Source organism: Zingiber officinale, chromosome 10B (genome assembly GCF_018446385.1).
Source record: "Zingiber officinale cultivar Zhangliang chromosome 10B, Zo_v1.1, whole genome shotgun sequence".
In the NCBI taxonomy this organism is placed as follows: domain Eukaryota; kingdom Viridiplantae; phylum Streptophyta; class Magnoliopsida; order Zingiberales; family Zingiberaceae; genus Zingiber; species Zingiber officinale.
In genome coordinates, this window is record NC_056005.1 from 60,451,806 (window position 1) to 60,479,799 (window position 27,994).

Consider the following 27,994-nt stretch of genomic DNA (forward strand, 5'->3'; position numbering starts at 1 on the left):
TACTATCATTTACAATAGGATTACAAGTTTTGATATCTATGGGTTGAACCCATAAAATAAAAATAAAAATAAAAAATAAAATAAAATAAATAAGAATACCAGTTAGTCTCATTGATTATCCTTGGGATGATTCATCTGGTCCCATGAAAATTTCCTACTGGCCACCAGGATAAATCGGGAAGCGCACGTGGCGGTCAGCTTAGAAGTCCAGCATCCTTTGGTTGCGCCCCCCCATTTAGAGGAAAAATTTCTGCAAATACGCCATCGAACCGCGAATACCTGGATGATAACCTGGATATCCTACCACAATATCATAGTCCCGCGGACAAAAAAAAACAAATTGGGATACGTTGCTAGACTTGTAGAGAGATGTGAGTATTAATCCACACAGAATCTTTCATTTCTAGTAAACAATTTGGAAAAAAAATGATTTCTCTCTTCTAGTTGGGTTGACCATTTTATTTTGATGATTAAGCAAAACAACTTAAGTGTGTATTTGGTTTTGGTACATGAAGTGTGCAAATTTATTTATACTTATTAGACTTGGACTCAAAGCTACATCTGTTTTACCCAAAATATAGTTTAGGTGATTAGCAAAGGATAACTTTGTAGACAAATGCTTCTAAAAAATGTTCGTTCAAAACAATCCAAGTACACTTGGAACGTAGCACCAGTTGCGTGAAAATTAGATTGCTCATGACGTAAAATGGAGCCTATATTCATCCAGTCCAAAAATGCAAGGTTTTTATTCGATCTCACATGTATATGATAAACATTGACAAGAAAGAACATACTTTGAGTTGGTTTAAAATCGGTGTACAATTTTAGACAAACCCATAGGTACAAATAGAGTGGAACTAGCTTAACCTACAAATTTGCTTAAAAAATCGCAAATATCAGGAGGATGAAGCAATAACTATATACAAATGAAGCAAGTACAGAAAAGAATAAGAAATTGAATTTTCTGCTGAGGAAGTATCAACTTTAAATTTGGCCTGGACGGATTATTACTGTTCTGCCAACTCCGTGTTATGAACTTTGGCATAACTTTTTTTGCCATCAACACAAAATATGCACGTCGGTGAGCAGTGTTCACAGTTCCAACTATGAGGAACCGCTAAGAAGTATTTGGCCATAAACTTTCTAAACCTCTTCTTGTACTCTTTAGGTGAAATAATGGTTGGTAGTTCATTCTTAGGAACGACCATTGAAGCTTTCACCCACGTCTCCAACTGCTTGTCCCATGTATACTGCCGCAAATAATCTATAATGCCAAAAACAAGCTCTCCTCGCTCATCATCCACTCCAACAAGTAGAGAGTAGTCCATGACATTGATAGACTGAAAATTTAATAATATAAACTTTAGTATCTATGAGATTCAAGAAAATTTGAGTTACTAACCGTTGACTGCAAACTCACAGTGAGAAATGAAGTATCATTCCAAATGGCCCGCTGAAGAAGATGTTTAGTTTTCCCGCCAAGATATATAGGTGATTTGCACATGTCCTCCACAAAATTTTGATCCAAAAGAACTGTTTTGCTATACTTTGCATCAGCAACGTATCGAGCAAAGCTAGCACCTTTCAGATCATATGTTCGTGAAACTTTATGTCCAAACAAAAGATTTTCCATCACCATGAGATCAGTTTTTATTTCTTTCCCATTTTTGGTTTGCCGAACCTTAATATCATAGAAACAATAATTAGATAGACACGTCACTTAAAGTCTGCAATCAGGTAAACAAAAGACAAGGTGTTCACTTACATACCTGATACACTCCCAAGATTTTTGCAAGACATGTTTGGCTTCCCAAATCTAAAGAATGAAAAACATGCTTAAAATAATCAGGGCCAAATTTTAAAAAAGAATCTAATTCTGCCTTTTTTATTTGTTTAATTATAAGCCTGTCATCCAGTGTCTTTGCAAAAAAAGCTTTGCTTTTCCCTCCTTGAGCATCCCATTTCTTGCAACGGCCTAAGGAGGATATGTAGGCAAGTTCAGAAGGACAGCATTTCTTTCTGAGAGTGTAAAATTGCTTTGCATATATGCAAGCTACAGAGAAAATGCTTCTCCCAGAAACCTTATCCATCCCCACAGACACCTGAGGATGGAGATTATCTGAAGCTGGCATATGATCAACAGATATTGAACCATCAGAAATGGAGGTGAATGACTCATCTAATGAGAGTGAGGAGATACTGTGTGACATATTTATTCCTTCTGTCTCTGATAATCCCATAGAAGACCAATGTGTAGAGATACCAGAACTTTCAGATGTTAAGCTATAAGATTTATGCAGTTCCATTGGTTCATTCTCTGGCAAGGTAGGATGATCTTCAGATGCGGAAAGTGCACAGGCAATTATACTTGATATCTCATCCTGGGAAACAGACAAGACATTCCCACCAGGGCCCACTGGAAAATACAATGAGTCTGTTTCACTAGGTCGGTGCAATGGAGAAAGATGGGATGGAATATATGTATTCATAAATTTGAACTTTCTAAATGAACCATCATTGAGGTCATTTCTGTATTCCCTCTTTAAATCAGAAAATGGAGCCCATATCAAATCTTCTGGACCTTCTGATTTTGCATAAACACTTGAATTATCATTCACAGAAGATTTAGTAACTGCCTCGTCATTTTTCAGCTCATCAGTTGTTCTATCAACAAAAGGATCCTCTACAGTTTGTACAGAATGATTTTGTATGTCACTGGAAATAGATGCGCAAACTTCCTGAGTCTTATTATTTTCTCTGGGAGCAGAAGGCAAATAACCTGATCTTTGCTCTAGTTCAAGGACAGATGTAACCAACTCATCATTCCATGATTTAACAGAAAGCATTCCAGCTGGTTGTTCCAAATCAGCCAAACCAATATCAAGAAGCGTATTGGAGCTATCAATTGTCTCAACACAAATTTTGGTTGACTGAACATCAACATCAATTTGTGTGTTGTCAGCACAATAGGTTGTTTCATCTTCATGACTAGGCGCTCTTGAAACTTCATCAACTACAACCACACTTTCCTTTTGACATTTCATATCCTGGAAAAGGCAATTTAAACGGCTGTCCCAAATGTATAACTCAAGAAGGAGCTCCTGGTTAAGCCACTTTAAATCAAGAACCTCATAAGTAGATATGTCCACTTGACCATTGTTATCTATTGCCTTCAGCAAAAAAGCCTGGATAGTTGTCAATTCAATGAAATTTTTATTCTGTTAAACAAGGGTTAAAATATCATACTAAGAAAGCAACAGAGCGTTAATATAACCTCAAATTCAGTTTTTTCCTTTATCAGCATCTCTTCAACTTCAGCATACTCCTTGAGTGAACCTGAGATCTTAGCACATTGTCTAGCATGAGGATCAATATATCTAGACTTCAAGTTCTGCAACAAGTCCGAGACTTCAGAGAAAAATTTGTGCCCTCGAAAAAGAACCTTGCAAAAAATCATTATGTAGGTTAATGAGGAAAAACTAGCTTTTAAATGGTATTAGATGTAAAATTTCATTAGTTAGATAATATACAATCAATAACAAAAATATTAACGAAATGTTTTACTATTAAGTTAAAAAAGTACATACATCTTCCATTTCTTTCTTAAACCACTCTTGACCTTTTGGATCATGGAACTCCAAAACAGGTGGTGGCTTACAGGCAGCATATATCTTAACTGATGAATAAACAAACATCGCAACCTTTGAGCCTAATCTGCATTTCATCGAAGTATGCTAAGGTTTCACATCCAAGAAAAAGAAACTATAAGCTTATTCACACCAAATAAAGAAGATGAACTTACCCAAAAAACCGAAGGAAATCCCTGTGCAATGAATGCCCACATTCAGATAACCTACTAGCAGCAGAATGACCTGAAAAGCTGAGCTCTAAGAACTTCCCAAATGAAAGACTATGCGCTGAACTAGATAAGGGGACTCTCCTTGTGGATATCTCACTTCCATTCTTACATCTCAAACAACGAGTCCACATCCAAATTTTTCCTTCAGATTCACCTGGCAAATGAGAATCAGGAGAAATTTTCTTGACATATACACTTAAATTCCCATTCTGGTGTGTGTAACAGAAAACATGTGCCTCTGGTGGTTCACCACAAGAAGTGCAACTATTCTGCAAAAGTTGCATAAAGTGTCCATTCATACAAACTCCATTGACATAAAATAAACCAAACTATTGTCAGCAAAGAAATAAAAAAAGGAAACAAACCTTATCAAGCAACAAATCTTTCAGAAATCGTCCAAGTGAAATGTCGAAGTACCCATAATATTTAATACGGGAAAGATGACTCTGATCACAGATGGTTGCTTTCGTTGTACACTGTTTTGAAAGTAAAACCAAAATACTCTGTGAATCCAACACACTCTCAATATCATCATTCTGTTGTTTAGAAATGTGGGCATCATTATTAACCACAATAGAATCCCCAATAATCCCATTGTCCTTATAATCCAAGGCTCCATCACCTAGCTTCTCTTCTTTAATTTCAGAGTTCTCTGAGACATCATGGTCAGTTCTTTTGCCATCAGATACTGTATTTTGAATGACAAATTCTACTGAACCAGATTCAAAATTAGGTGTAGTAGAATTGTCTTCACGCCTAGGAGAGAAAAGAGATAGCAAATTTCTAGATTGGAAGGAGTCTAACACATTTGTGTCAACAATACCAGAATTTTCAGAAATTGTATATCCTAAATGAGAATCTGATGATGTCACCACATCTGTAAAACTACCAAATGAGCCACTGCATATTGGAACATCTACTGATTGCTCTGAAGCTATGAGAGACAAACAACCTTCATGGTTATCCAAGTACCCTGTAGCATCAGATCTAATAAAGTGAAATGGTTCATTATTGAAATTTCCACTTTCTCTTCTTGCAGCATTATTATCAGTGAAAAACACTCTTTGATCTGCAAAAAACAAAGTCTCAAGGATCAAATGGTATGCTGCAAAAACTGTGTACTGAACGACACGCTTAATCTTTTTCAGATCATCACTCTCAGCACCCTTCAGCAATATCTGCAAAAATCCAACACAAAGAGTACTTAGACAAGCAAAGTTTCTGAATCCAATCATGGTCTTGCAAGAATTCCAAAGATATTTACTAGTGTACCTACATTTTTAAACTATTTTAATTAATTTGAAATGGGACAAGAATGAGTTTCGCACGTTAAAACAAGGATACATGTAAAACAGACGGGCTTTTGTGATACTAGTGGAATAAAATCTTTGTTGTATTGCTTGATGTCATTGTTACTTCTAGCAGTAACTTACAACAAAAGATAATCCTCATGTAACATAGGACTATACAAATAATTTGATGCAGCAGTATTAATTTCACAAACTGCTGTCATTTGAATGCCACAAACAAAAATTCTACCAATCGCTCATTGACACTATCACTAGGTAGCGTGGTACATCCTCGTATCTTACTAACAGAAGTGAATTATAGAGTTTAAATGGACAAACAACACCTACTTACAACTGTAGTAGTACCAAACCATGGTGCATACAAGCTTGATGCACTTTGGCATCACAAAATCAGAAGGGAACTGCAAATAGTCAGAAGCATAAACTGATATAACACTTTGGGAATAAAAACCATGCTAGTGAAAATACTCCCAGAACCAAGGCAGCACAGTCTTCAAGTAATGGTTACAATAGATAAGAGAAAAATTGCTACTCCAAGTCTAAAAATCAGAAACAGCCTAGTCTCTGTGTGCGCTAAGAGGTGCAAATGGACAAAAACCAAACCAAGTTTGGTTGGCACTCTCATCCCCCACTGTGTTTGAGCAGCATAAGATTTTCATGAGATTGGCAAAGGTTTAAGTTAGATTTGTGGCTCCCTAACTTGTGTACTAAGTAAGTTGTGCAAGGTTTACCAAATATATGGTCTGGCCAAGAGTTGTGATGGCTCGATGGCTCGAGATCTATGAGATCATAGAAGGATGGCACATTCGAGAAGTGCAGGAGAAGAAACATCAGAGCATGGCAAGTCGAGGAGATATACCAATCAAAGGTGCGAAGGATGGCTAGGAGGAGACGAGGTCTCAAAGCATCTGAGGGATGCAGTTTAACGGTAGAAGACCTCAAGGCTTAGAGAAACTCCACTAGAGATATGAGTAAAATAACATATATACAAGGGTCGAGGGTAAACAACATACTTAAGTGGACTTAGCCTTAAATGTGGTCGAAGTCGAAGTCCATTCAAAGTTTGGTCTATTGGGATATTCTGGTTCAATCAATCATGGTTCAAACCTTGTCAAATGGACAGAAAGTTAGTCGACTAAGGTTCTTTTGAAGCAAACAGAATATTTTGGGGTTGAGTAGCAAAGTGAAGTGCACAAATGTTCTGGAGTCAACTAGCGAAGTTGACTGAGCAGATCAATTGACAACCGTTAAGTCCAATTGACTAATGCTATAGCGACTAATTCAAATGAAGCCGAAGATGGAAGTGCCATCTGATAAGATTTGAAAGAGTTGTCAATTGATGGTCAGATCAACAAATGGAAAAATTCAACATGAAGGCTATAAAAGGAGCTCAAGGAACTGCAAGAGAGATCATTCATTTCATGGAAACCAATGCCCATAAACTTCATCCCAAGCCTTGATTGCTTTTATATTCTTATTTTATTTTTCCTTTGCATTTTGTTGATTATTGTAAGAGGTTTCTCCACTTCCAATGCTCAATTCAAGAAGAGAAAGTATAGTGGACATCGTGTGTATATAGGCTGTAGACATATCAATTCTAGGGAATTGTGAACCATGTAAAAAATTTGGTGTCTCCTTTTAATGTTCATTTACTTTCTGTTGTGCATAATTTGTAGAATATTGAACTTTAGTCAACGAGTGTTGTTCACTCCTCTCTAGCACACCGACACCGATTCCAACAAGTGATTTGTTGTCGAAGGAGTATCAACCAATAAAGCACATGGCCGGAGATCGATTTCAAATTCTGAAGCTAGAGAGGAGCTTCAACTCATTAAAGTATAAGATGGGGCACTTCTTCAAATTGGAGATCGTCATGGTAATCACAATCAAAGAAGGGTATGAATTTTCTGTTGATGACCATAATAGCAGGTTGCCCCATTCTAGGTTAACAAAGAAGCCAACAGAAAAGGTGGTAGATGACACTAAAGCAAATATGGCACAGGAGCAAGCTTTTCCTAAATAGAAAATGAGAAAATTAGAGAAATACACCATAGCCAATGAATTATGGGAGAGACTAATCAAAATGCATGAAGGGTCAACAAAAACTAAGTTTGCACAAAGAGATCTGATGCAATCAAAGCTCAATTCATTTAGAATGTTAAAAGGGGAGCAAATCACGGATATGCACTCAAGGTATAATCAATTAATTCAAGAACTAATAAATGTGAGGAATTATGGCCAAACATAACCTCATCTAAATTGCATTGAAAGCTCTACCAAAAATGCGATATTGGAGTTCGGTGGACAACAACTACCTCATTGCTTGCCTGGGATCTCAATGCAAGTAGTTTAGATTCATTATTTTCAGAATTAGAGTTGCATGTCTCTAGGGATCTAGATGCAGGAAAGGGACAAACAAATGAACACTACAATCTAAGCTTGGTCAGAAGGGAAAAGGAAAGAAAGGGGCGATCATCACCTTCCAAATCTGAGGAGCTCACCATGGAAGCGAACAACAATGGCGAGGTGTGTTTGGCAACTAAGGCAAAAAGTAAATTTAAAAAGCGGTTTAAATTGAATGAGGAAGACGTGAAAGAGTATGTAAAGTACAAGGAGGATAGAAGACAAACTAAGCAATGCTATAACTACAACAAGGGCATGTAAAGAAGAAATACCCAAAACTAAGAAAAGAAAAAGAGGGAACCTCCTAAAAGAAACCTACCGGCTGTTTGGGATGAGACCAGCTCATCAGAGGACATCAAACCAAACAATCGAATCCTTCTAATATTGATAATGGCATATCTTCATCCAAGGAGAAAAGGAGAATTCAAATCACAACACAACAAGTGAGGTAAATTCCTCCTCTTATGAATCTAAGTTAATTTATTTCGTTAATTCATTAAATAGACCATTAGATATGTCTAAAAAGAAAATTAATTATTGAAAATGAAAAATGTCATGTTAGAAGAAAAGCTTAGATTAATAGTATAGCATGTGATAAATTGCAGGACATTAGGATTCAAGAACTAGTGCTAGAAAACAAATTGATTCATTAAAATTAGCCTTAGACAAGTTTACTATTATATCACAATCTTTGAACTTGTTAGTTAGTAGTCAAAGGGCAAACTTAAGCAAAAACGGCTTAGGGTATAAGGGTTATAAAAAAACTTGTTTTAGCTTGTTATCTAGAAGAGTAGGCAAAATTGGAACAATAGCTAAGACATGAATACCTAAATATTTTTTAGTGAATCTAGTTGGACCTAACTTGTTTTAGGTACTAAAATCTTTATTTTAACTATTAATTGACCTTAGGGTCAACCGTATTAGAATAAATAATAATAATAATAACGATCATATGGTTGACATAGCAAGTACCCTTAAAATTCTGAAAAATAGGTTGAGAATTTCGAATTGTTATATTGTTAGAAAATCATGAGTTATACACTTGATTTAATATATGTTGATAAGTTTGACTTACACCAAAAATAGCTTGTAGCACTCATTTTTTATGAAAATTCATTTTTCTCTCAAAGTAATACATAAATTATATTTGCCTACAAAATTTTAAATTTTTTAAAATTTTTTAGAATTTTTCATTAATTTTTTAAAGATTGGCACAATTTAGGTGGCAATAGACTAAAGCAAGAATATTAGTCAACTAATGTACCTCAATCGACTATTGTGTCTTCAATCGACTAGCACATTAACCAAGTCAAATAGACCGTTTGAATTTGTGGGTCTTTGATGAGTGGAAAAGTGGGAGAAATTAAGGGTTAAGTTAACAATTTTTTTAAATTTTTCAAAAATTCCTAGTTCTAGAGGGAGCTTAAGTGAAGGAGAAGCTTGAAACTTTCCTTAATTTATAATTTTGACTATGATTTTAACTAACTTAAACGGATTGTCAATCATCAAAAGGGAAATTTTATTAGAATTCTAGTCCTCCTCTACATTAAGCAACAAAGGGTCTTGATGAAAATGAAAATGAAAATGACAAAGGGTTTAAGTTAGATTTGTGGCTATTTAACTTATGTACTAAGTTGTGCAAAGTCTACCATGTATAGAAGTTGCCTTGGCGTTGGCAAGGGTTGGGATGACTCAATGGCTTGAGGTCCGTGACATCAAGGAAGAACGGTGCATCCGAGAGACTATAAGACGTGGAATATACAAGTCGAGGAGGAAATCTATATAAGCAATGAATCAAAAGATGGCTAAGGAGAAACTGAGGGCTCAAAGCATATGAGATAGGCAAGTTAATGGTAGAAGACATCAAGACTTGGAGAAACTCTATGAGAAATGTGAGTAGAGTGCCTTGTATATAAGGTTTAAGGTAGACAACAATTTTAGACCTTAGATATGGTCGAAGTTAAGGTCCAATCGACTAATAAGTATCAGACAACTACTAGTTTAATACCTTAAGTTTGATTTTGTAATATACCATATATATATATATATACTAAAGAGAAATTTAAAATGAAATATTAAAATAACTCATAACTCATATTAAATAAAGAAATAAACATAAAAGAATATATTTGATTTTATAGGAATTTATCGATATTTATTAGAATTTTTAGGAATTTAAAATGAATTTTAATTATATTTAATTGGAGTATATCAATTAAGATTTGGAAAAGTCTCTTAAGAAATCCTATTTAAGCTGAGAGTTAATTAGAGCATACTTAGGTTTTCATTTTATTAAACGTCAAGTTCAATTACTTTCGTCGCTACCTCTCCCTTGGTGTCCGCAATCGAGTGGCGAACATAGCCGCTATCCCCAACTCGTGGCCTCCATCGCCGCCGATGGGAGGCTTCCACTATGTAGCCCTCCCTCTCCCTATGTGCAACGTCTTCTTTTTCTCCTCGTCGTCGTGCCTAACTCCACTACCACGGACACTTTTCTTGCTATCAAAAAACAGTCGCGATTGTCTTTGGGAGCTCCCGCCGTGAGCAACCGACAACCTCCACGGGACATTATCGGGCACGGTTGCATGCTAGCCGCCGCAGTTTTTCCACAGTCGATCTGTCGTCACCCAGCCTCCTCCGTCGGTCGACACCAGCGTTGACTCCTCCGCCCTCTACTCCAATCGACAGCTGTCGACCCACAATCGACTGAGAAGAGTTGCATGTAACGATTAAATAAAAATCGATTATTTAATTAGGGGTGATTTGGGTGTATTAATCAGCTAATTAGATTAATTGGATTTAATTTGGTTGATTAAAATGATTGACTGATTAATTGATGATTAACAAAATTAATTAGATGATTAACTAATTAATTAGAGGATTAATTAGATGAAATAGTTAAATATAATTAGGTAAACCTTGATTGAATCAGATTATCACTAATTTGAGTGTAATGGATTTATTTTCGATTAATTAGATTAATTATCTTTATCAATTGCTTAAGAAATAACATGATTGGAAGCATAGTTTGCAGAATCGCGATCCTACGCAGAATCGATTTAGGGTTAGGATCGGATCGTAGAATCGTACGATCCTACGAAAAACCCTTAAAATCTTATCGTACATGATTAATAATTAGAAAAAAAATACCTAAAAACTCATTTACATATAAATAAATAACTAATTTTGTATATATATGCAATTATTTATACTCAACACCTCAAATTACATTACTACATGTATAAATTTAAATTAACTTGTAATTCAATTGTCATTCTCACATAGTAATAATATTTATATTTTCATATTATAAAATGAAAGAATATAAAATTTCTATTAATACAATAATAATAACACATTCAATGTCAAAAATATTTCCTTGATTTATAAGATAATTCAATTTAAAGGTCAACAAAGCACTTAACGTATATAACAGAAGCTATTGAATCATTTGATTCAAATATGAATGCTGGAAATAATCTTCTAAAGACTGGTTGATGTCACATAATATTAAACAATAGATATCCAAAAACTCATTATTTTGAAGAAAAAGAATTGACAGAATATTATTGATAAAAAACTAACTCAAAAATAAGTAAACATATGTTTAAATAATTTAAAACCCTAATAAGATGAAAAAAAACATAATAAAAAAAACATAAAATCCTCTAGACATCCGAAAAGGATTTAAATGATATTTTTGGGGTTTGAAATATGGTGGTTAAAGATAAACTTTGAAATTTATTAAAGATCTCTGAACGAGCTTTGATTTGATATATTATAGGCCCCGTGGTTCAATCCGAGTCAAAAGTTATGACCTCTCAAAGCTTTCACCGATCCTGCTCCGATTCTGCTCCGATCCTGTTCCAATCCTACCGATTCTATTCCGATCCTACCGATCCTGTTGCGATCCTACTGCAAAAACAATTCTGCATGATTCTGGATCGATTTTGGGCTTCCGGATCGTACGATCCTACGATCCTACGATCCGGATCGCGATTTTGCAAACTATGATTGGAAGTGTTTAGAAGTTAATTAAATATAGGTTGAATGTGTAATCGATAAATGTAATGGATTGATTAGTTGATTGATTAATGAAATTTATAAAATGATTAGTTGATTGAGTAATTAAGAATTATACGTCGTTTAAATTGATCAATTAAGTTATTAACAGTTCGATTAACGGGTGGAATAAATCATTTATTGAGTTTGTTATTAGTATTATTATAATACTTAAATAATGGTCGAATGTTTTACTTGTAGATTCGAGCTCGAGGCAAAGTCTCGGATTTGAAGATGACTAGGACGTTCTACATTTGAGGTGGATAGTTCTCTATAGTTTCGTTGATATAAATGCATGATTATTTATTGTTATATATTGATTAGACAACAGTTATTTACTTACCCTAACTCTACTCTAAATCGGTTCTAGAGGTTGTTACTTTATTCCTTGTCCAAACATTGAGTCTATTTGATATCTATGCAATCTCATGGTTCTTCATGCTTGATTGGTTATATACATACGAAATCATTAAACTATGGTGTAGTTTGCAGGGTTTATTTTTGGATGTAAATGTTATTGCTTACTTGTCATTATTAGTTTGTATGCTTGTATATCTTGACTGCTCACGGAACCATCCATGGTAGCATATTGTTGCTCACAGTCCATAGCTAGATAGCTACATGTCCTGTGTCCACTAGATCAAGTAGTGGTAACGTGTATTGTCGCCCGCATATAGTGACATTTATGTGCTCTGACTACCCACTGAACCAGATGGTGGTTGCGTGTATTGTCCCCCGTAATCAGTAGCTGAGGAGCTAGATAGCTACCTCATCCTATCTGCCCGCTAGACTAAATAGCAGTAGCGTATATTGTCCCCCACAAATAGTGGATACCCTGACTGTCCATGAGACCCATTTGTTATAGCATGTTGTTGCGCACAATCAGAACTTGCTATTATGTGCGGAGTTTATGCATGTGGTTTTTTAGATATACTATATGTACTCCTGATTTATTGGTTGTACCTGGTGGAGCAGGTTAGTGAACGGTTACATTATTATTTATGGTTTGACTAGTAGATGATTTTATGTTTTTGCTCTTATTTTTGTAGTAAGTATTATTAACTGAGTCAACTTTCTTTAACTCCTTATATGTAGTATCACCCACTATTTATCTTATGCTGAGTATTTTGTACTCACTGCCCCTTACTTTTCTTTGACTTCCAAGTTAGCAGATAGAGGGCAAGTTGTGTCGACTACCTTAGTGTTGCTCAGAGATCAGTGTTTGCGGGTCCCGCTCGACTTCGAGTTATTAGATTTTGTTTTCCACTATTTTGATTCATGTTTTTTTTAATTATCTCTTTGAGTTTTTGGTAGACTATTAATAATCTATTATCTAGTTTCATTTGGTATGATCACATATACATGCATACATACACACATTGACATTTGTATCTTATCGATTGTATATTGCATTGGTATTTGTGTTAACTTTAATTGTTTGATATCGATTATTTCATATATTTTCACTAGGGGATATTGTCCGGTTTGACAGACAAGTATACCCTCGGGATATGACAATTTTATTGATATCAGAGCATGGTTCGAGTTCGAATGTTGGGTTTTTGTGTTTTAAGATTTCCATCTCGTTTTGATTTATGGTTTTCCGAGTTTGGGATGTTTGGCGAGCTGAAGGACATCTCTATAGGAAGTAAGGTATATCTCTAGTGATTATCTTACCTTTTGTGTTCACTACTTTGTTTAGGTTATTGTTAGACAGTTTTTTCCATAGAAAATTGAAATATGATTGGTTAGACTCTCTCATTTAGTTGGTTATATTATGTTATTATACCTTTCTATTAGGTACTTATTCACTTGGTCATAGTAGAAATGACACTTAGTGAGATAGCCCACACTTGCGATTGTGGTCAACGTTGACCATGTAAGCGACTAGTAGACACGATCTAGAACCTGACCCTGACATAGAGAATGTAAATTCATTTGAAGTGTCGACTGGTACAGTCTCAAAAAAATAGGGATCGAGGCAGTCAACCACTTATTGGAGATCAAGGAGCACTATCTCAGCAAGCATTGACAATCGTACTCGCCCCTACCACTACTAATTGGGTAATGAACATGGCGCGTATACCAATATTAGCTAAATTAATAGATCGATGTTCTCTATTTTATGGGAGATTCTGACCTATGGAATGCTCATACTTGGTTAAATAACCTCAAAGGTGCACTTGGATATATAACCCACATGATGCAGAGATAGTGGAGCTAGCTGTTTATCACTTACGAGACCAAGCCACCATATGATGGAAGATTGCAGAAGATGACCTTCGAAGAGCAGCGCGTCACTTGGCGATGATTTCAAAGGTTGAGGAGTAGCGCGTCACATGGTGATGATTTCGAAAGGCTTTTTAGAGATAGTTTTAGCTACTTTTTATAGTTCGTCTTCAGAAGTTCTTAAATCCTAAGTTGGGCCACCGTGGCGTAATGGATTTCAAGGCAGAGTTTAGTCAACTACCTGAATGTTACCCCCCATCTAATAGCTCGAGACTATGTACTCTCAAGGTGAACCTAGTTAAACTTCCAGAAGTAAATCATCATGTTTCACGGTTCATCCGAGAAGTACCCATATGTATCAAGACCTAAAATGCTCCTACTAGTGGAACGGTATGCAAAAGGGCCTTGCGGACTTTACAGCACGATACTTGCGGAAAGCATAACATCAGAGTGACGTGGTGGAAGCGTAGTAAGCCCTTAACCCACCGAGAGCATTAGAGACTAGCAAGCTTACTTTGGAAGATTTTGTACCTAAGTAGAAAAAGGGGAAACATAGTACGATTTGGGTGATCATTGATTACTTCATCAAGTTCTCCCATTTCCTACTGACCCGTTGGACTGACTCTTTGGATCACTTGGCAGAGTTTCCAACAAGTCCTTTGTACCAAACTTTATTTAGAGGACTCTTCAAGACAAGCTGATGGAGCACACAAGCTGGAGGACCATTTACGATCATGCGCATAGAATTTTGGAAGTAATAAAAGATATCAAAGGTAGTGAAACACACAGCATTTACAAAAAAAAAAAACCAGTTCACTTAGACAAACCAAGATTTATGTTACTGTTTAGTACTAAAGGGTTTAAGTAATTAAAGTATTAGTAGATTAACGAACCCTACCCGATTTGCTAGCAACCCGACCCGACTCTTTTAAATACAAGTTTTATTTTTCCTCTCCCCTCACCCTTCCCTTGAAAGTCGTCGGTGTAAGATACTGCAAATTAAATAATAAGTATTATTGGAGAATTAACCTTATTAGATTTTTTGGGAATTTTTAAAAAAATTTTGGGATTTAAACGGAGACCATATGATACTTTTTAAGGAGATGGATCGATTGGGCTTGGCGAAAACCTGTTTGGAATACCCATTTTAGTTGGGAGTTGATTGGAATATAAACTTAGGGTTTGATTGACTAACCCAAGTTAAATTAGTTATTAAAGTTGAGCCCCAACCTCTCCTCCTGATTTCTTCTTTTTCCCTTGCTCCGACCGCGAGCCTTCTCCTCTTCATCTTCATCGTTATCTACTCCCAGACGTCGTCAACCCTCTCCCTTTTTCTCTCTGTGTTGTCGCCGGCCACCACGGCCCGTCGCCACGCCACCCTATGTCGGATGTCGCCGTTGTCGTGTCTCCGCTGTTGACATCCCGATCGCATTGATGTCATTCAATCCACCGCCGGTTGAAGCCCCATCGAGCTATGCCTAGCTCCGATCAACGCTGACCCTATCGTGGCCCTCTCCTGATCTCTATCGACACTGCCATCTCCCTTCCTTAGCCAATCAGGTCAATCGCCAACTTCGAACCGCCGTCAAACATCATCCTCAACCAATCGTTGTTGGCCTACCTCCCGGTCGCGAGAGAGGGAGAGAGTGAAGGAGCTCCGACACCCTTTTGGTTGTGGTGATCCCTAGTTTATCTTTCACCGCTGCACCATCTTCTTCTTTGGAGTGGTGTCGAGGCCATAGACTACAGCACCCAACAATAACCAACATTCCCAGTGGTCATCCATGATCTGTGTACATCTTCGCATCCTCGAGCCTCTCTATTGATCGTTGGTGTGCTCTGTCGCCACATTTGAGGTAATTTGTCAACCCTAGCGCACGATCTGAGTGTCGATCTATACTTAGTATTGCTTTGGGTTATTTGGTTTGGATGATAGCAACTTCACTAAGCACCAGCCATGACTTCCAACAGCAATTGACATCTTCATGGAAGGGTTATGTGTAGAGATTGAGGTGAGTTTTTGTTCAGTTTTGGGGTTGTTGCAGAGTTGATTAGCAGGATATTCTGATTTGTTAAGGAGAAGGGGATGTGTAAGGAATCGGAATTAGTTTTTGTAGAATGGAAATCATCTTTCTGTATTGTTTTGGTTATTTACTTGTTGATGGTGATTTGTCGACGTGGGTAAGGGATATCAGATTAGCATAGAGTTGATTTCTAGATATGATTATGTATCGATGCCTAATTGGTTAAAGGTTAAATGTGTGATAGTAAAGGGATAGGTAATTGGTCATTTGTAATCTAATCTGATCTAGTCAATAAGATGAATTAATTAGGATTGATAACAGGGTTAACCCTAATTTGATAAATGGATTAGATTAATTGAAGTTGATCATTAATAGAGTTAATTAATGATCGTTCGATTAGGGTTTCCCTTAATTAGTTTGGATTTTGGGTTTTGCTAGTTGTTGCTTATATGATTAGCTAAACTGTACATCATGTCATTTGCAGGACTTTTATTCGAGACGAGCATCTCGACGTGCGATTGGTTTATCACGATCGACAAATAAAGGCAGGTATTTCTTTTTTTGCCTCTTTAGTTCATTAAACTTAGTGTATGATTGTTTTTTATTAATAGATTAGGTTGCTTTACTTTAAATTTGTTCATTTGTTATTCTGCTTGATACTTAGCTGCTTGACTTAAGAAATGATCTCTTTATTGTCTATACAGTCTCGGCTTTGAATATCTATACTCTATTGTGTATATACATGTAGAGTATGTACTGTAGGAGATATCCTAACATGTTAATTATATATATGATATTAAGTGTACACATGATTGGTATGTGTTATAGGTGTGATCATATTGTCTATGTATTTGCATGTTGTGTGTATACACGTGTCTGATGTGTACTATTGGAGGAATCATGTCGATAATACCTATGTTGGTGATCATATGCGTCTGGTGTGATATTGGAGGAATCATGTAGATTATACCTACATTGTAAAGTGCGTACGTGTATTGTGTGTAAGTGTTTGGTGTTGCTACTTATAGTATTTGTTATTTAGTAGGTACCCATTGGATCTACCCATACCTATAGATATAGGTGTTTAATAGATTATGGTATTGGAGGTATTTTATAATGATTGGGGCGTTGCATTGATGATGATCGTGTCGGTATCATGATTATTTATATCATGTTCATTATTGCACTGCATGCTGACGACCATTTGCTCCCTATGATATGAGCTAGTCGCCAGTCATATATATGCATGTTAATGACCACTTGCTCCCTTATAGTATGAACTAGTCATCAGACATGTTAGTTGTTCATTCAGCCGCTATGGGAGAGTGATAACTTGGAGTGGAGCTAGTCCTGTCATGCTCACTTGGTCGCTCAATGTTATACACTATCCGCCTCAGCCACTCGTGTATAGTGGTATCTGGAGGATAGTGCGGACTAGAGATGTGAGCAGTCAGGACCCTGATGCTATGTAGTTAGATAACTACTTAGTGAACTGTCCGCTTCGGCCACTCTATAGTGATATATGGAGGGTAGTACAGTTGTCATTATTCGTCCTCTCGGCTACACAAGGGTCGTCGTGCCTTGAGAGATGGGTGGGGTGATCATGTTGCATGCACATGCATTTTGCATATAATGCGCGATGCATCTTCTGGAGATATATATGCATTTGCTTGTGATTGTTGCACATGCTTGAGATATGATTGTTGCATATGGTTGTCATGTTTCATACATGTTTATTTATCATACATGTATATACTGTCGGTTATATTGCTCAAGTGTTACGAGCAGATCTGTTGCTGATTCCTAGTGAGTATACTGATCACTATACTGTATATGTAGGGTGCAGATTGGGTATGTGCATTTATTATATCAGTTATGATTATGTGAATTCCTTATGTTGGTTATGACTATAAGTATTCATTATGTCAGTTATGCCTAAGTGCATTGATTATGTCGATATGATCATGTTCTTATTTCTCTATTGAGACTGTTATGCGTTGATCGTCATGTTTTATATTAACCATGCACTATCTTGTCTATTATCTGCTGAGTGACCTGCACTCACCACCCCATTTGTGTATTATCTTTTCCTCGTATAGCAGATAGATGATTGTGGAGTCGCTTAGAGTATCTTCTCTGTCGATCCCACACCATATCAGAGGATGGTTTTTACTTCGCTTTTGTTTTCTTGCATGTTTTCCTTATGGTTTAGCATTGTATTTAGAGTTTAGTCTTATGGCTACTTTATCGTTTTGGTATTCGATTGTGTTTAAGTCGCGCCGACACGCATTGTATCTTTTTGGTTTATGTGGCTTTCCTACATCTTCCGCTATGTTTTTGGTACAGCCATGTGGGTTGCTTATTATACAACTGTGTGGCTATGTTCTTTCTGCTTCAACCATGTGGGTTGTGTATATAACTGCGTGGTTGTGTATGTTCCAACCATGTGGGTTGTTGATAACTTGTGAGTAGCCTTGTGACATTGTATACATATTTCATTTGTCAGGAGATGTTGTCCGTTTGTCGAGTAGAGATTCTTCTAGGGTGTGACAGTCAGCCTCCCCATACCCCTATCCAAACCCTAGCGACTTTGGAAGAGATAGAGAAAGAACCTCGTCGAAACACTTAAGGTCGTCTTTTCCTACCTCTCGCGGATGATCCCCCATACGTAAAACACTAAGGCAAATTCCCTTTTATGGCTTTTGATATTTACTGCACTATACGAGTCATAGTATAATATTTTGATTAGATCATCAGGTTTTTTATTAGGCTTTTATCGCACTACATTGTGGCAAAAAAAAAAAGGGGAATACGCTCGTCCCCAGTGTCCCCGCCAACCCGTCCCAAGGCCAACACGGAGGAGGTAAATCACGGGCGGCTACTAGCCTTTGGAATAATGACTAGCATATAAGGGAGGTATTTACCTCGGCTTTGCCGAGATTCAAACCCCAGACCTCATTGTGACAACACCTCATGCGCTAGCCACTAGACCCATCCGAAGGGACTATTTAAAAACTGTATGGGTAAACTTTTTATAGTGACCGACACCACCGCCGAAACGGCCCCTTATCAGAAACCCCCGAAGGGATTTTTGGATGAACGGTACCACTTAATTGATAAAAAAAAACTGTATGGATAAACTTTTTATAGTGACCGACACCACCGCCGAAACGACCCCTTATCAGAAACCCCCGAAGGGATTTTTGGGTGAACGGTACCACTTAATTGATAAGAGCCTGCGCAGGGGGGTGCTCGAACCTGACCTCAGTCAAAGGGTACAACGTCATAACCAGAGCACCCCTGGTTCGGTTGTTAAAACTACGCATGGTTAATGATTGATGCATGTTTTACTGTGATCAGAGAATTTCTTTTTTTTTTCTTTTCTTAGTATTACTGGAAATTTTGTGATGGTTGGCAAGATATCTAACATTGGTTTCCTGTACTATAAGAGTTATAAGAGTCATAGAATTTAAGTTTTGATGTTTTATGCAAGATTTCTTGTTCATGAATACATATTCCAAGTTGCGATGTTTTGAGGAGGTTCTAGTGACTCCTCCATTGGAAAATCGTGATAAGGGAATTTACTTTTCCTTTTCGTGTTCTATATTAATGGATGTTAGTGTGTTGTCGGATGCTAATTCTTGGTTGCTGTGGTGGGATGAGAATATATGTGTAGTTTAGTATTCTTTTCTCTAGCCTCAACCATGAAATTGCCAACTTCACGTGTCTTGCTTTAGCCCGCTTTCTTTTCTTAAATAATTTTGCAATATATAACCTTGATGTGGATTTTCTTTTTGTTAATAAGTCTTAATTGTTAGTATCAGAACCACAATCCACAAACATTAGGTATGTAGAACTCATGCTGGACATAACATACTTAACAATGGATCCCTAGTTCATGGCCGGCTTATGAAGGGTCCGGTGAACTTTACCAAAACAAAGAGGTTTAGAAATTCGGCTTAGGAAGGGTCCGGTGAATTTCACCAAAACAGAAGGGTTTAGGAATCCGGTTTAAGAAGGGTCAGGTGAATCTCATCAAAACAGAGGGGTTTGGGAATCTAGCTTAAGAAGGGTCCGATGAACTTTACCAACCTAATACTAGGAAAAGTTTGGTCAAACGATCAGAGGTTAAGGTATAAAGGAGTTACACTTGATGATATAAATTCTTGTAATTTATGAATCTTAAAAGTAAAATAAAAGATAACAAAGGCTAAAAATCGAATGTTAATTTAGAGTAGTTTGGAGGTTCATGAAACTGAAATCAGAGATTAATCTCCGTTGATATTTAACATGATAATTTATCAAATATTTCTCTTAAATGCGAATAGATGTTATTTATATAAAGGTTGAACTTACTGTGTCTTTAGACTCACTAGATCTATATGGTGCGGGTAATAAGGAGACGGAGGGACTTGACAGATGAGCCTTCTTGTACCAAGCAGTGCACACCCGAGGGCTTCTTTTATTAGTCTACTTTTCTACTTACATTAGGATATTGAATCCTCTAGTCGGATTTCAATTATCTGTTTTGATAGTCGGTTGAATTCATCTCACTAGTTAGTCGCACTCTATGTTCTTTTGAAGATTTTATTCACTATTATGATGTTCAAACTCAGATTGTTTTGGTTTTAAGTTAAACCAGTTTGTAATGCATTATCATTTAGAGTTGTTTTATTTAATTTGAGTCTCTTTAATGTTAATACCGTGAAGTTCGTGAAATATATATATATATATATATATATATATATATATATATATATATATATATATACATATATTTAAAGGTCTAGGATATTTCACACGGTGGGCTCATAACCTACAGAATAGTGATTACCTACCTTAATAGTAGATCATCATGTAGTTTTATAAGAGATCCTTACTCCCTAACCGTTAGAAATTGTTGAAGATACTAGAAGAGATTAGTATAGTAATATATTATCTAGTGATTACCCTTAGACGAGGATATCTTAGTGAAACAACTTAAGTAGGAAATTTGAAGATCAAATTTTTATTAATGGGAGATAATGTAAAATACCAAATTTAAATAGGTATAATAATAATAATAATAATATATTTAATATTAAAGAGAAATTTAAAATGAAATATTAAAATAGCTCATAATAAATACAGAAATAAACATAAAAGAATATATTTAATTTTATAAGAATTTATCAGAGTTTATTAGAATTTTTAGGAATTTAAAATGAATTTTAATTATATTTTATTAGGGTATATCAATTAGGGCTTAGAAAAGTCGATTAAGAAATCCTATTTAAGCTGGGAGTTAATTAGAGCATACTTAGATTTTCATTTTATTAAACGCTAAGTTCAATTACTTCCGTCGCTACCTCTCCCTCGGCGTAAGGAATCGTGCAGCAAACACACGTCACCGTTGTCCCCAACTCATGGCCTCCATCGTCGACGAGAGGCCTCCACTGTCTTTAGCGAAGCCCTAGCAATGTTGTCGTAGCCCTCCCTCTCCCTTCGTGCTACGTCTTCTTCTGCTGCTCATTGTCGCTCCTGGTACCACTACCATTGACACCTTCCTCGTTGTCAAAGAACAGTAATGGCTGTCTTTCGGGGCTCCTGCCACGAGCAACTGATGATCTCCACAGGTCACTATTGGTTCACGTGCCAGCCGTCGTAGTTTTTCCATAACTGATCTATCATCACCTCGCTTCCTCCATCGGTCGACGCCAGTGCCGGCGTCGACTCCTCCGCCCCTACTCCACACCGGGGAGCCACAGTCGGCTGAGAAGGGCTGCCAGTAATGATTAAATAAAAAATGATTATTTAATTAGGGGTGATTTGGGTGTATTAATCAGATTAATTGGCTTTAATTTGGTTGATTAACTAATTAACAAAATTAATTAGATGATTAACTAATTAATTAGAGGATTAATTAGATGAAATAGTTAAATAGAATTAGGTAAACCTTGATTGAATCATATTATCACTAATTTGAGTGTAATGGATTTATTTCCAATTTATTAGATTAATTATCTTTATCAATTGCTTAAGAAATAACATGATTGAAAGTGTTTAGAAGTTAATTAAATATAGGTTGAATGTGTAATCGATAAATGAATTAATGGATCAATGAAATTTATGAAATGATTAGTTGATGGAGTGATTAAGAATTATATGTGGTTTAAATTGATCAACTAAGTTATTAACAGTTTAATTAATGGGGGATAAATCATTTATTGAGTTTGTTATTAGGATTATTATAGTACTTAAATAGTTGTCGAATGTTTTACTTGTAGATTCGAGATCGAGGTAAAGTCTCGGATTTGAAGATGACTAGGACATTCTTCATTAGAGATGGATAGTTATTCCTTGATCTTTATAGTTTCGTTGATCTTAGTGCATGATTATTTATTATTATATATTGATTAGACAGCAGTAATTTGCTTACCTGACTCTACTCTAGATCGATTCCTAAGGTTGATACTCTATTCCTTGTCCATACATTGAGTTTATTTGATATTTATACAGTCTCATTGTTCTTTATACTTGATTGTTTATATACGTATGATATCATTAGACTATGGTATAGTTTGCAGAGTTTATCTTGGATGTGATTGTTATTGCTTACTTGTCATTATTAGTTCGAGTGCTTGTACATCTTGACTGCCCACGGGACCATTTGTGGTAGCATGTTGTCGCCTGCAGTCCATAGCTAAATAGCTACATGTCCTATCTGCCCACTAAACCAGATAGTGGTGGCATGTATTTTGGGTAGCATATAGTGACATTTATGTGCTCTGACAGTCCACTGGACCAGATGGTAGTAGCGTGTATTTTCCTCGCACTCAGTAGCTGAAAAGTTAAATAGCTACCTCCTCCTATCTACCCACTAAACCATATAGTAGTAGCAATACTCTGACTACACACGAGATGGACTTGCTATGTTTTTGTTATATGCTTGTTATATGCTGAGTTGATGTAGGTGGTTTTTTGGATATATTGTATATACTCCTGATTTATTGGCTATACTTGGTCGAGCAAGCTAGTGAATAGTTACGTTATTGTTTATGGTTTGACTAGTATGATTTTATTTTCTTGCTCTTACTTTTGTAGTAAGTATTATTACCTAAGAGTACTTTCTTTGATCTCCTTATATGTAGTATCATGCACTATCTATCTTATACCCACTGAGTATTGTGTACTCACTATCCCTTGCTTTTCTTTAACTTCCAGGTTAGCAGATAGAGGGCAAGTTATGTCAACTACCCTAGTGTTGCTCAGAGATTAGTGCTTGTCGATCCCGCTCGACTTCGAGTTATTAGATTTTGTTTTCTACTGTTTTGATTCGATTGTTTTTTTATATCATCTCTTTAAGTTTTTGGTAGACTAGTAATAATCTATTATCTTGTTTTGTTTGGTATGATCAAATGTACATGCATACATACACGCATTGGCATCCCCTTGGGGCAGTGCGATGATTAAGGCATGGAATGTTGCCGCATTAGGTCATGAGGTTGAAACTCGACGCATCCGAACATGCCTTCCCCTATGCTTTGGCCACTGCACTAATGGCTAGTAGTCACCAGTGATTTACCTCCTCCGTGTTTCCTTAGGGAAGGATTGGCGGGGGCGCTGGAGGCGAGCGAATCATCTTTTGCCACATACATACACGCATTGTCATTTGTATCATATTGATTTTATATAACATTGGTATTTGTATTGGCTTTAATTAGTTTGATATCAATTATTTCCTATATTGGCACTAGGGGTACCGTTCAGTTTGGCGGGCAAATATACCCTTGGGATATGACAAGTTTGATTAGGGTATTCTAATTGGGTCAATCAAGTGATGGATAAGGATCAACCTACTGATGGTTCAAACTTTGTCAAACACAAAAAGTTGTCTAGTCGACTAAGTCCACATACGTTTGTTTAGAGCAAACAAAATATTTTAAAATCGACTAACAAAGTCACTCAGAATTCTGTTGGAAGTACACAGAATATCTTGGAGTTGATTGGCAAAGTTGACTAAGCACTAATCAGTCGACTACTGATAATGACTAGTTCAAACAAAGCCGAAGACGAAAGTTCTGACTACGCGATTCGAATAAGATTTGAAGGTGCAGTTGACTGATGATCGCTAAATCAGCGAATGGAAGGATAAGACATGAAGACTATAAGAGGAGCTCAAGGGAATGCGAAAGAGATCATCCATTTAATGCAAACAATGCCCATATTTTGCTATGTTCTTATTGTATTTTCCTATGCATATTATTAGAGGTTTCTCCACTTCTAATACTGAACTAAAGAGAAGAAAATATAGTGGACATCGTGTGCATAGGTCATGGAAGTAGCGATTCTGGAGAAAAATCATGGTATCTCCTAGTTTGCATTTCTTTTAGTATTCATTTACTTTTCTGATGTATATTTTGTAGAACACTAACTTTGTAGGCAACGAGAGGCATTCACCCCTGTTTTTTTATTAAAAAAAACTTGTCTAGCTGAGCTGGAGTTTCTTGTCAAGTTCGACTAGAGGCATTATTGTCCTTATAATTTAGCTAATGAAATATATTATTTTTAACATTAGCAAACCAAGTTTACTAGTGTTATATGCTATTAAATGAGAATAAATAAACCATTTTCAAGACAAATACCAAGATTGTTCACAATTTTATGGCCTATGTGACTCTCAGTCAACAATTTCAAGATTAAAGAGATGCAATAGCCAAAGAACATCAAAAGAAAAACGATCAAAGAAAAATCATACTCACAGTATAACCCAATGGTTTCCGGAATCCTTCTAGATACATTAAGGTTTTGCTTGGTTTTTTTCCACCTTCATTAGCACTATTATATTCTTCCACAAACCTTTCAATATGGAAAAAATCGCATTGTGGAAGGATCAAGTTTGATGGAAAGTCAGAACAAGAAATGATAGGAGAACCAGTACAGAGAGAAATCCTTGTCAAGCGCTGGTGTTTCATATCAGACACCACAGTTATTCCTTTCTCTATCAGAGATTCCTGTATGTCACGAGAAATATTTTTCTCCACCAAGACCACATTTGGATGGCAAGCCTCTATCATTTCAGTCATGGACTTCAAATAGTCCTTTTCCTGATTCGAGCTATAAAAATTCAGAGCAGAAAATTTAAATGATAAATTAAAATATTGATAATCTAACCTGCTCCATGGAGTTAAATGATGATAAACCAACAGCCGAGTGGCCAAGGATCCCCTGAAGAAGTAGGAGTTTAGCATTTCTGAACTTGGTCTGCATGTGCTTATGAGCAGCGTTCTTCTTAAATACTAATCCATTGATCAGTTCACTGAAATAAGGAGCTTCACAATAAAGAAACGAATTTCTGGAAATCAAGTGACAAAATAACAAAGGAGACATAAAACCAAATTTCCACCTCCACATTACCTCTGTTGTGGAGTACCAGATGCTATGCATTTCACCTTCACATATGCCCCGGGATCCATTGCCCGCCCTTCAGTAGCATCTGGCTTAACAAGCAATGCAGCTTTCCATGATAGGGAAGCAACAATATCTACCCAACTTTTATCATCATCCAATACAGAAAAAGTAACACCTTCTGATGCCAAAAAACGACTAACAAGAATCTTGAATTGCCCATTCATCGCATCTAACATTGCCTTTTGTCTTTTTTCTCTAGAAGTTTGAATGAATCCATGATGCTCATCCAAACTGCTTAAAGAGCTAGCCTGTTTCCACTCTGAACCGCTGTACTCATCATCCTCATAATTGTCAGCAATGCTGGGTTTATCATCCTCCATGTTTTCTGGTTCAGGAGGTACCCAGATGCAAGGATCTGATTCAAAATCAGGAAGCCACGCCAGAATATCACCATCCATGTGATTTTCTATATTATTTAAAACAAGACTAGAAATTTTGGATTGAGAATCATCCAAAAGGTCATTGCTTTGTTTGTTATCCTCTTCGGTACTCTCCAGTGAACTGGATGATAAAAAATTTCCAGATGAAATTTGATGTCCGGAACCACCTTCATTGCTTCCATCATGGGAAGGCTTTGCATTAAAATCTCTCTGTTTTTTATCAGTTTTTAAGGTGCTAAAGCCATTCTCCCCGTGAGATGAAAGCTCATGAGCATCACTGAATCAACCAAGTGGAAAAAAAAAGTTAAGAAATAAACAAAAATTGACCTTCCCCCACTCCCCTCCCCCTCCTAGTTATCCATGCAAGTAAAACAAACCTTAAAAATAGTATAGGCCCAATTTTTATATTCATTTCAGAAATCAGGATAATTTAGCAACTGTAATCACCATTGATTCTTATTGTTAGGCAAGTGATATGAAACGTAAATTAGGCTAGAGTACATGCATCCTAGAAGTTAGGGACTATTCTATGTACCCTTGTAATTCATTTAATACTCTTAGTTTATATATCTGAGTAACAACAACATATATAAAAACAAAACATTTGTATTTGATGAGCACGACTTTAGATTTTTGGTTTAGTTTTTGTTTATCATGTTCTTTAAATTAGCATATGATTACTTCATTTTACAAAATTTTTTTCCTAAACTTCATGCTCCTGAAGAAGACAGCGTAACACCAAAAGAGGTGAATCATATATACCTGCACTGCGCATTCAGAGTGGTTTGTAAATCACCTGGAGAAAAGACCAGTAAAACAAGCATCTCAATGGCAATCTCTGATTTTTTTGGGAAAAAGAAAAACAGCAGCAAAATAAGAAGAATTTACCATAGCTTGATGAACAGCTCTCACAACTTGACATACGACTAAGTGAACCATCCATTATTAAAGATTCTTCACCATACTTCCCCTGACTGGACTCATAGTGCCGTGGCTGGTATTCACTATTTGAAAGCAGAAACTCCCTCAATTCATACCACACAGAAACAAAGGCCAGTGAGAAAATTATTAATTGTACTACCTGGAAGTGTTTGTTTTAGGAGACATGATTAGCAAATGTATTCATCTGAATCCAACCATAATAGATCTAAACTCTTCACCAATCAATATGCTACAAGAAGAAAATGAAAAATAATAACAAAGTCTGTATAAAACAGGTGTAATGCAATAAAACCAATAGAAAGTATCTGTTACAAAACTCTTTGTGACCCTGGAGCAAAATTCCAAATTTAGTTTAAACCTGAGATTGAGTTGAAAATTATATGTTAGAATTTGCCCCAGAGCAAGACATAAACAGAAGACAGGCACCAGTGATCCTTCTACCTTCCGGTTAGCACTAAGTCAATCAGATCTGAAGAGATGAATGATAATCTTACCCAGATCCATATTACAATCTCGAAATAATTAGGACAAGTAGGAAAATTTGGGAGCATAATCACCAGAAAAGAGATGGACATAATCGGAAAAACTCAGTATCAAATCACTAATCGAAAAGAGCGGATCCGAGAAACAAAAACTACAATAAAATCTAACATCTGCTAGCTACAGATAAAAACAAAACAGAAGCAAAGAGAGTCAGCGAAAACAAAATCGGGGAGCTAGTTAGAGACGAAATCCACCAACTTGACGAATAAACCGATCTCGGATCACCACGAAGTCATAAACGTGATTCCCAAGCTCATGTGCCAGACATACTGTCCACCCCCAAAATCAAAATTCAATTTAAAAAAAAAAAAAGAATATCGAATCACCCTTTCTCCCCTTTATCCCAATTAAAACACAAGGAAGATGACAGAAAAGACGATTGAGAAGAGAATGACTTACGGGATTGAAGAAATCCAGGGAGTCGACACGAAGCCCTTGTTCGCCTTAAAGGAATCCTTTGCTGCTTCACTTGGGCAAGCTTTGCTTCTCTCGATCTGAAGCTCTCTGCGTTCAAGCCGAAAAGAATAAGAGCAGGGGAAGGAACTCGAAATTCTCCGAACCAGGAAGGGAAAACCAAGAGCGAGGCCACGACGAGGAGAAGTAGATGGAAAAAAAATGAAGAATAAAGGGAAGGGGCAAAGAAAGGAAAACAAAACAGGAAGAAAAAGCAGGAATGCTTCTTCGAGTGGAGCCCACCGAGTGTCTGAAAAAACATTTTCTGGACGGGTACCAACGACCCGGTGCACCCATCACACCCTCCGAAACATACGCCGAAGCAGACGAAACGAAGGA

General features: G+C 36.5%; 1 protein-coding gene across 5 annotated transcripts; it reads right to left on the reverse strand.

The window, feature by feature from the left end:
- Positions 1-766: 766 nt before the first annotated feature.
- Positions 767-27,841, reverse strand: LOC122029517 (1-phosphatidylinositol-3-phosphate 5-kinase FAB1A-like). Of its 5 annotated transcripts, none has more exons than XM_042588530.1 (15): positions 27,602-27,841; positions 26,977-27,017; positions 26,799-26,888; positions 26,606-26,721; positions 26,480-26,513; positions 25,284-25,994; positions 25,041-25,185; positions 24,629-24,973; positions 4,225-5,037; positions 3,803-4,128; positions 3,588-3,714; positions 3,275-3,442; positions 1,770-3,185; positions 1,421-1,681; positions 767-1,340 (listed from the first exon to the last, which is right to left on the reverse strand). In XM_042588530.1, the coding sequence occupies exons 3-15, from the start codon at positions 26,822-26,824 to the stop codon at positions 1,008-1,010; spliced, it is 4,821 nt and encodes a 1,606-aa protein (XP_042444464.1). In that variant the 5' UTR covers positions 26,825-26,888; positions 26,977-27,017; positions 27,602-27,841; the 3' UTR covers positions 767-1,007. The 5 variants fall into 5 exon arrangements, with proteins under 5 accessions (XP_042444464.1, XP_042444466.1, XP_042444463.1 ...); XM_042588532.1 differs by having other exon boundaries at positions 26,972-27,017; XM_042588529.1 differs by lacking the exon at positions 26,977-27,017.
- Positions 27,842-27,994: the final 153 nt, after the last annotated feature.

Bases quoted from the DNA above. Each gene is read 5' to 3' on its own strand.
- LOC122029517 (XM_042588529.1), bottom strand. From the start codon at position 26,824: ATGTCTCCTAAAACAAACACTTCCAG. The intron at 26,514-26,605 runs GTAAATTCTTCT...TCTTTTCTCCAG, and splicing joins GAGCTGTTCATCAAGCTATG to GTGATTTACAAACCACTCTG. The intron at 3,186-3,274 runs GTTATATTAACG...ACAACTATCCAG, and splicing joins AGGAAAAAACTGAATTTGAG to GCTTTTTTGCTGAAGGCAAT.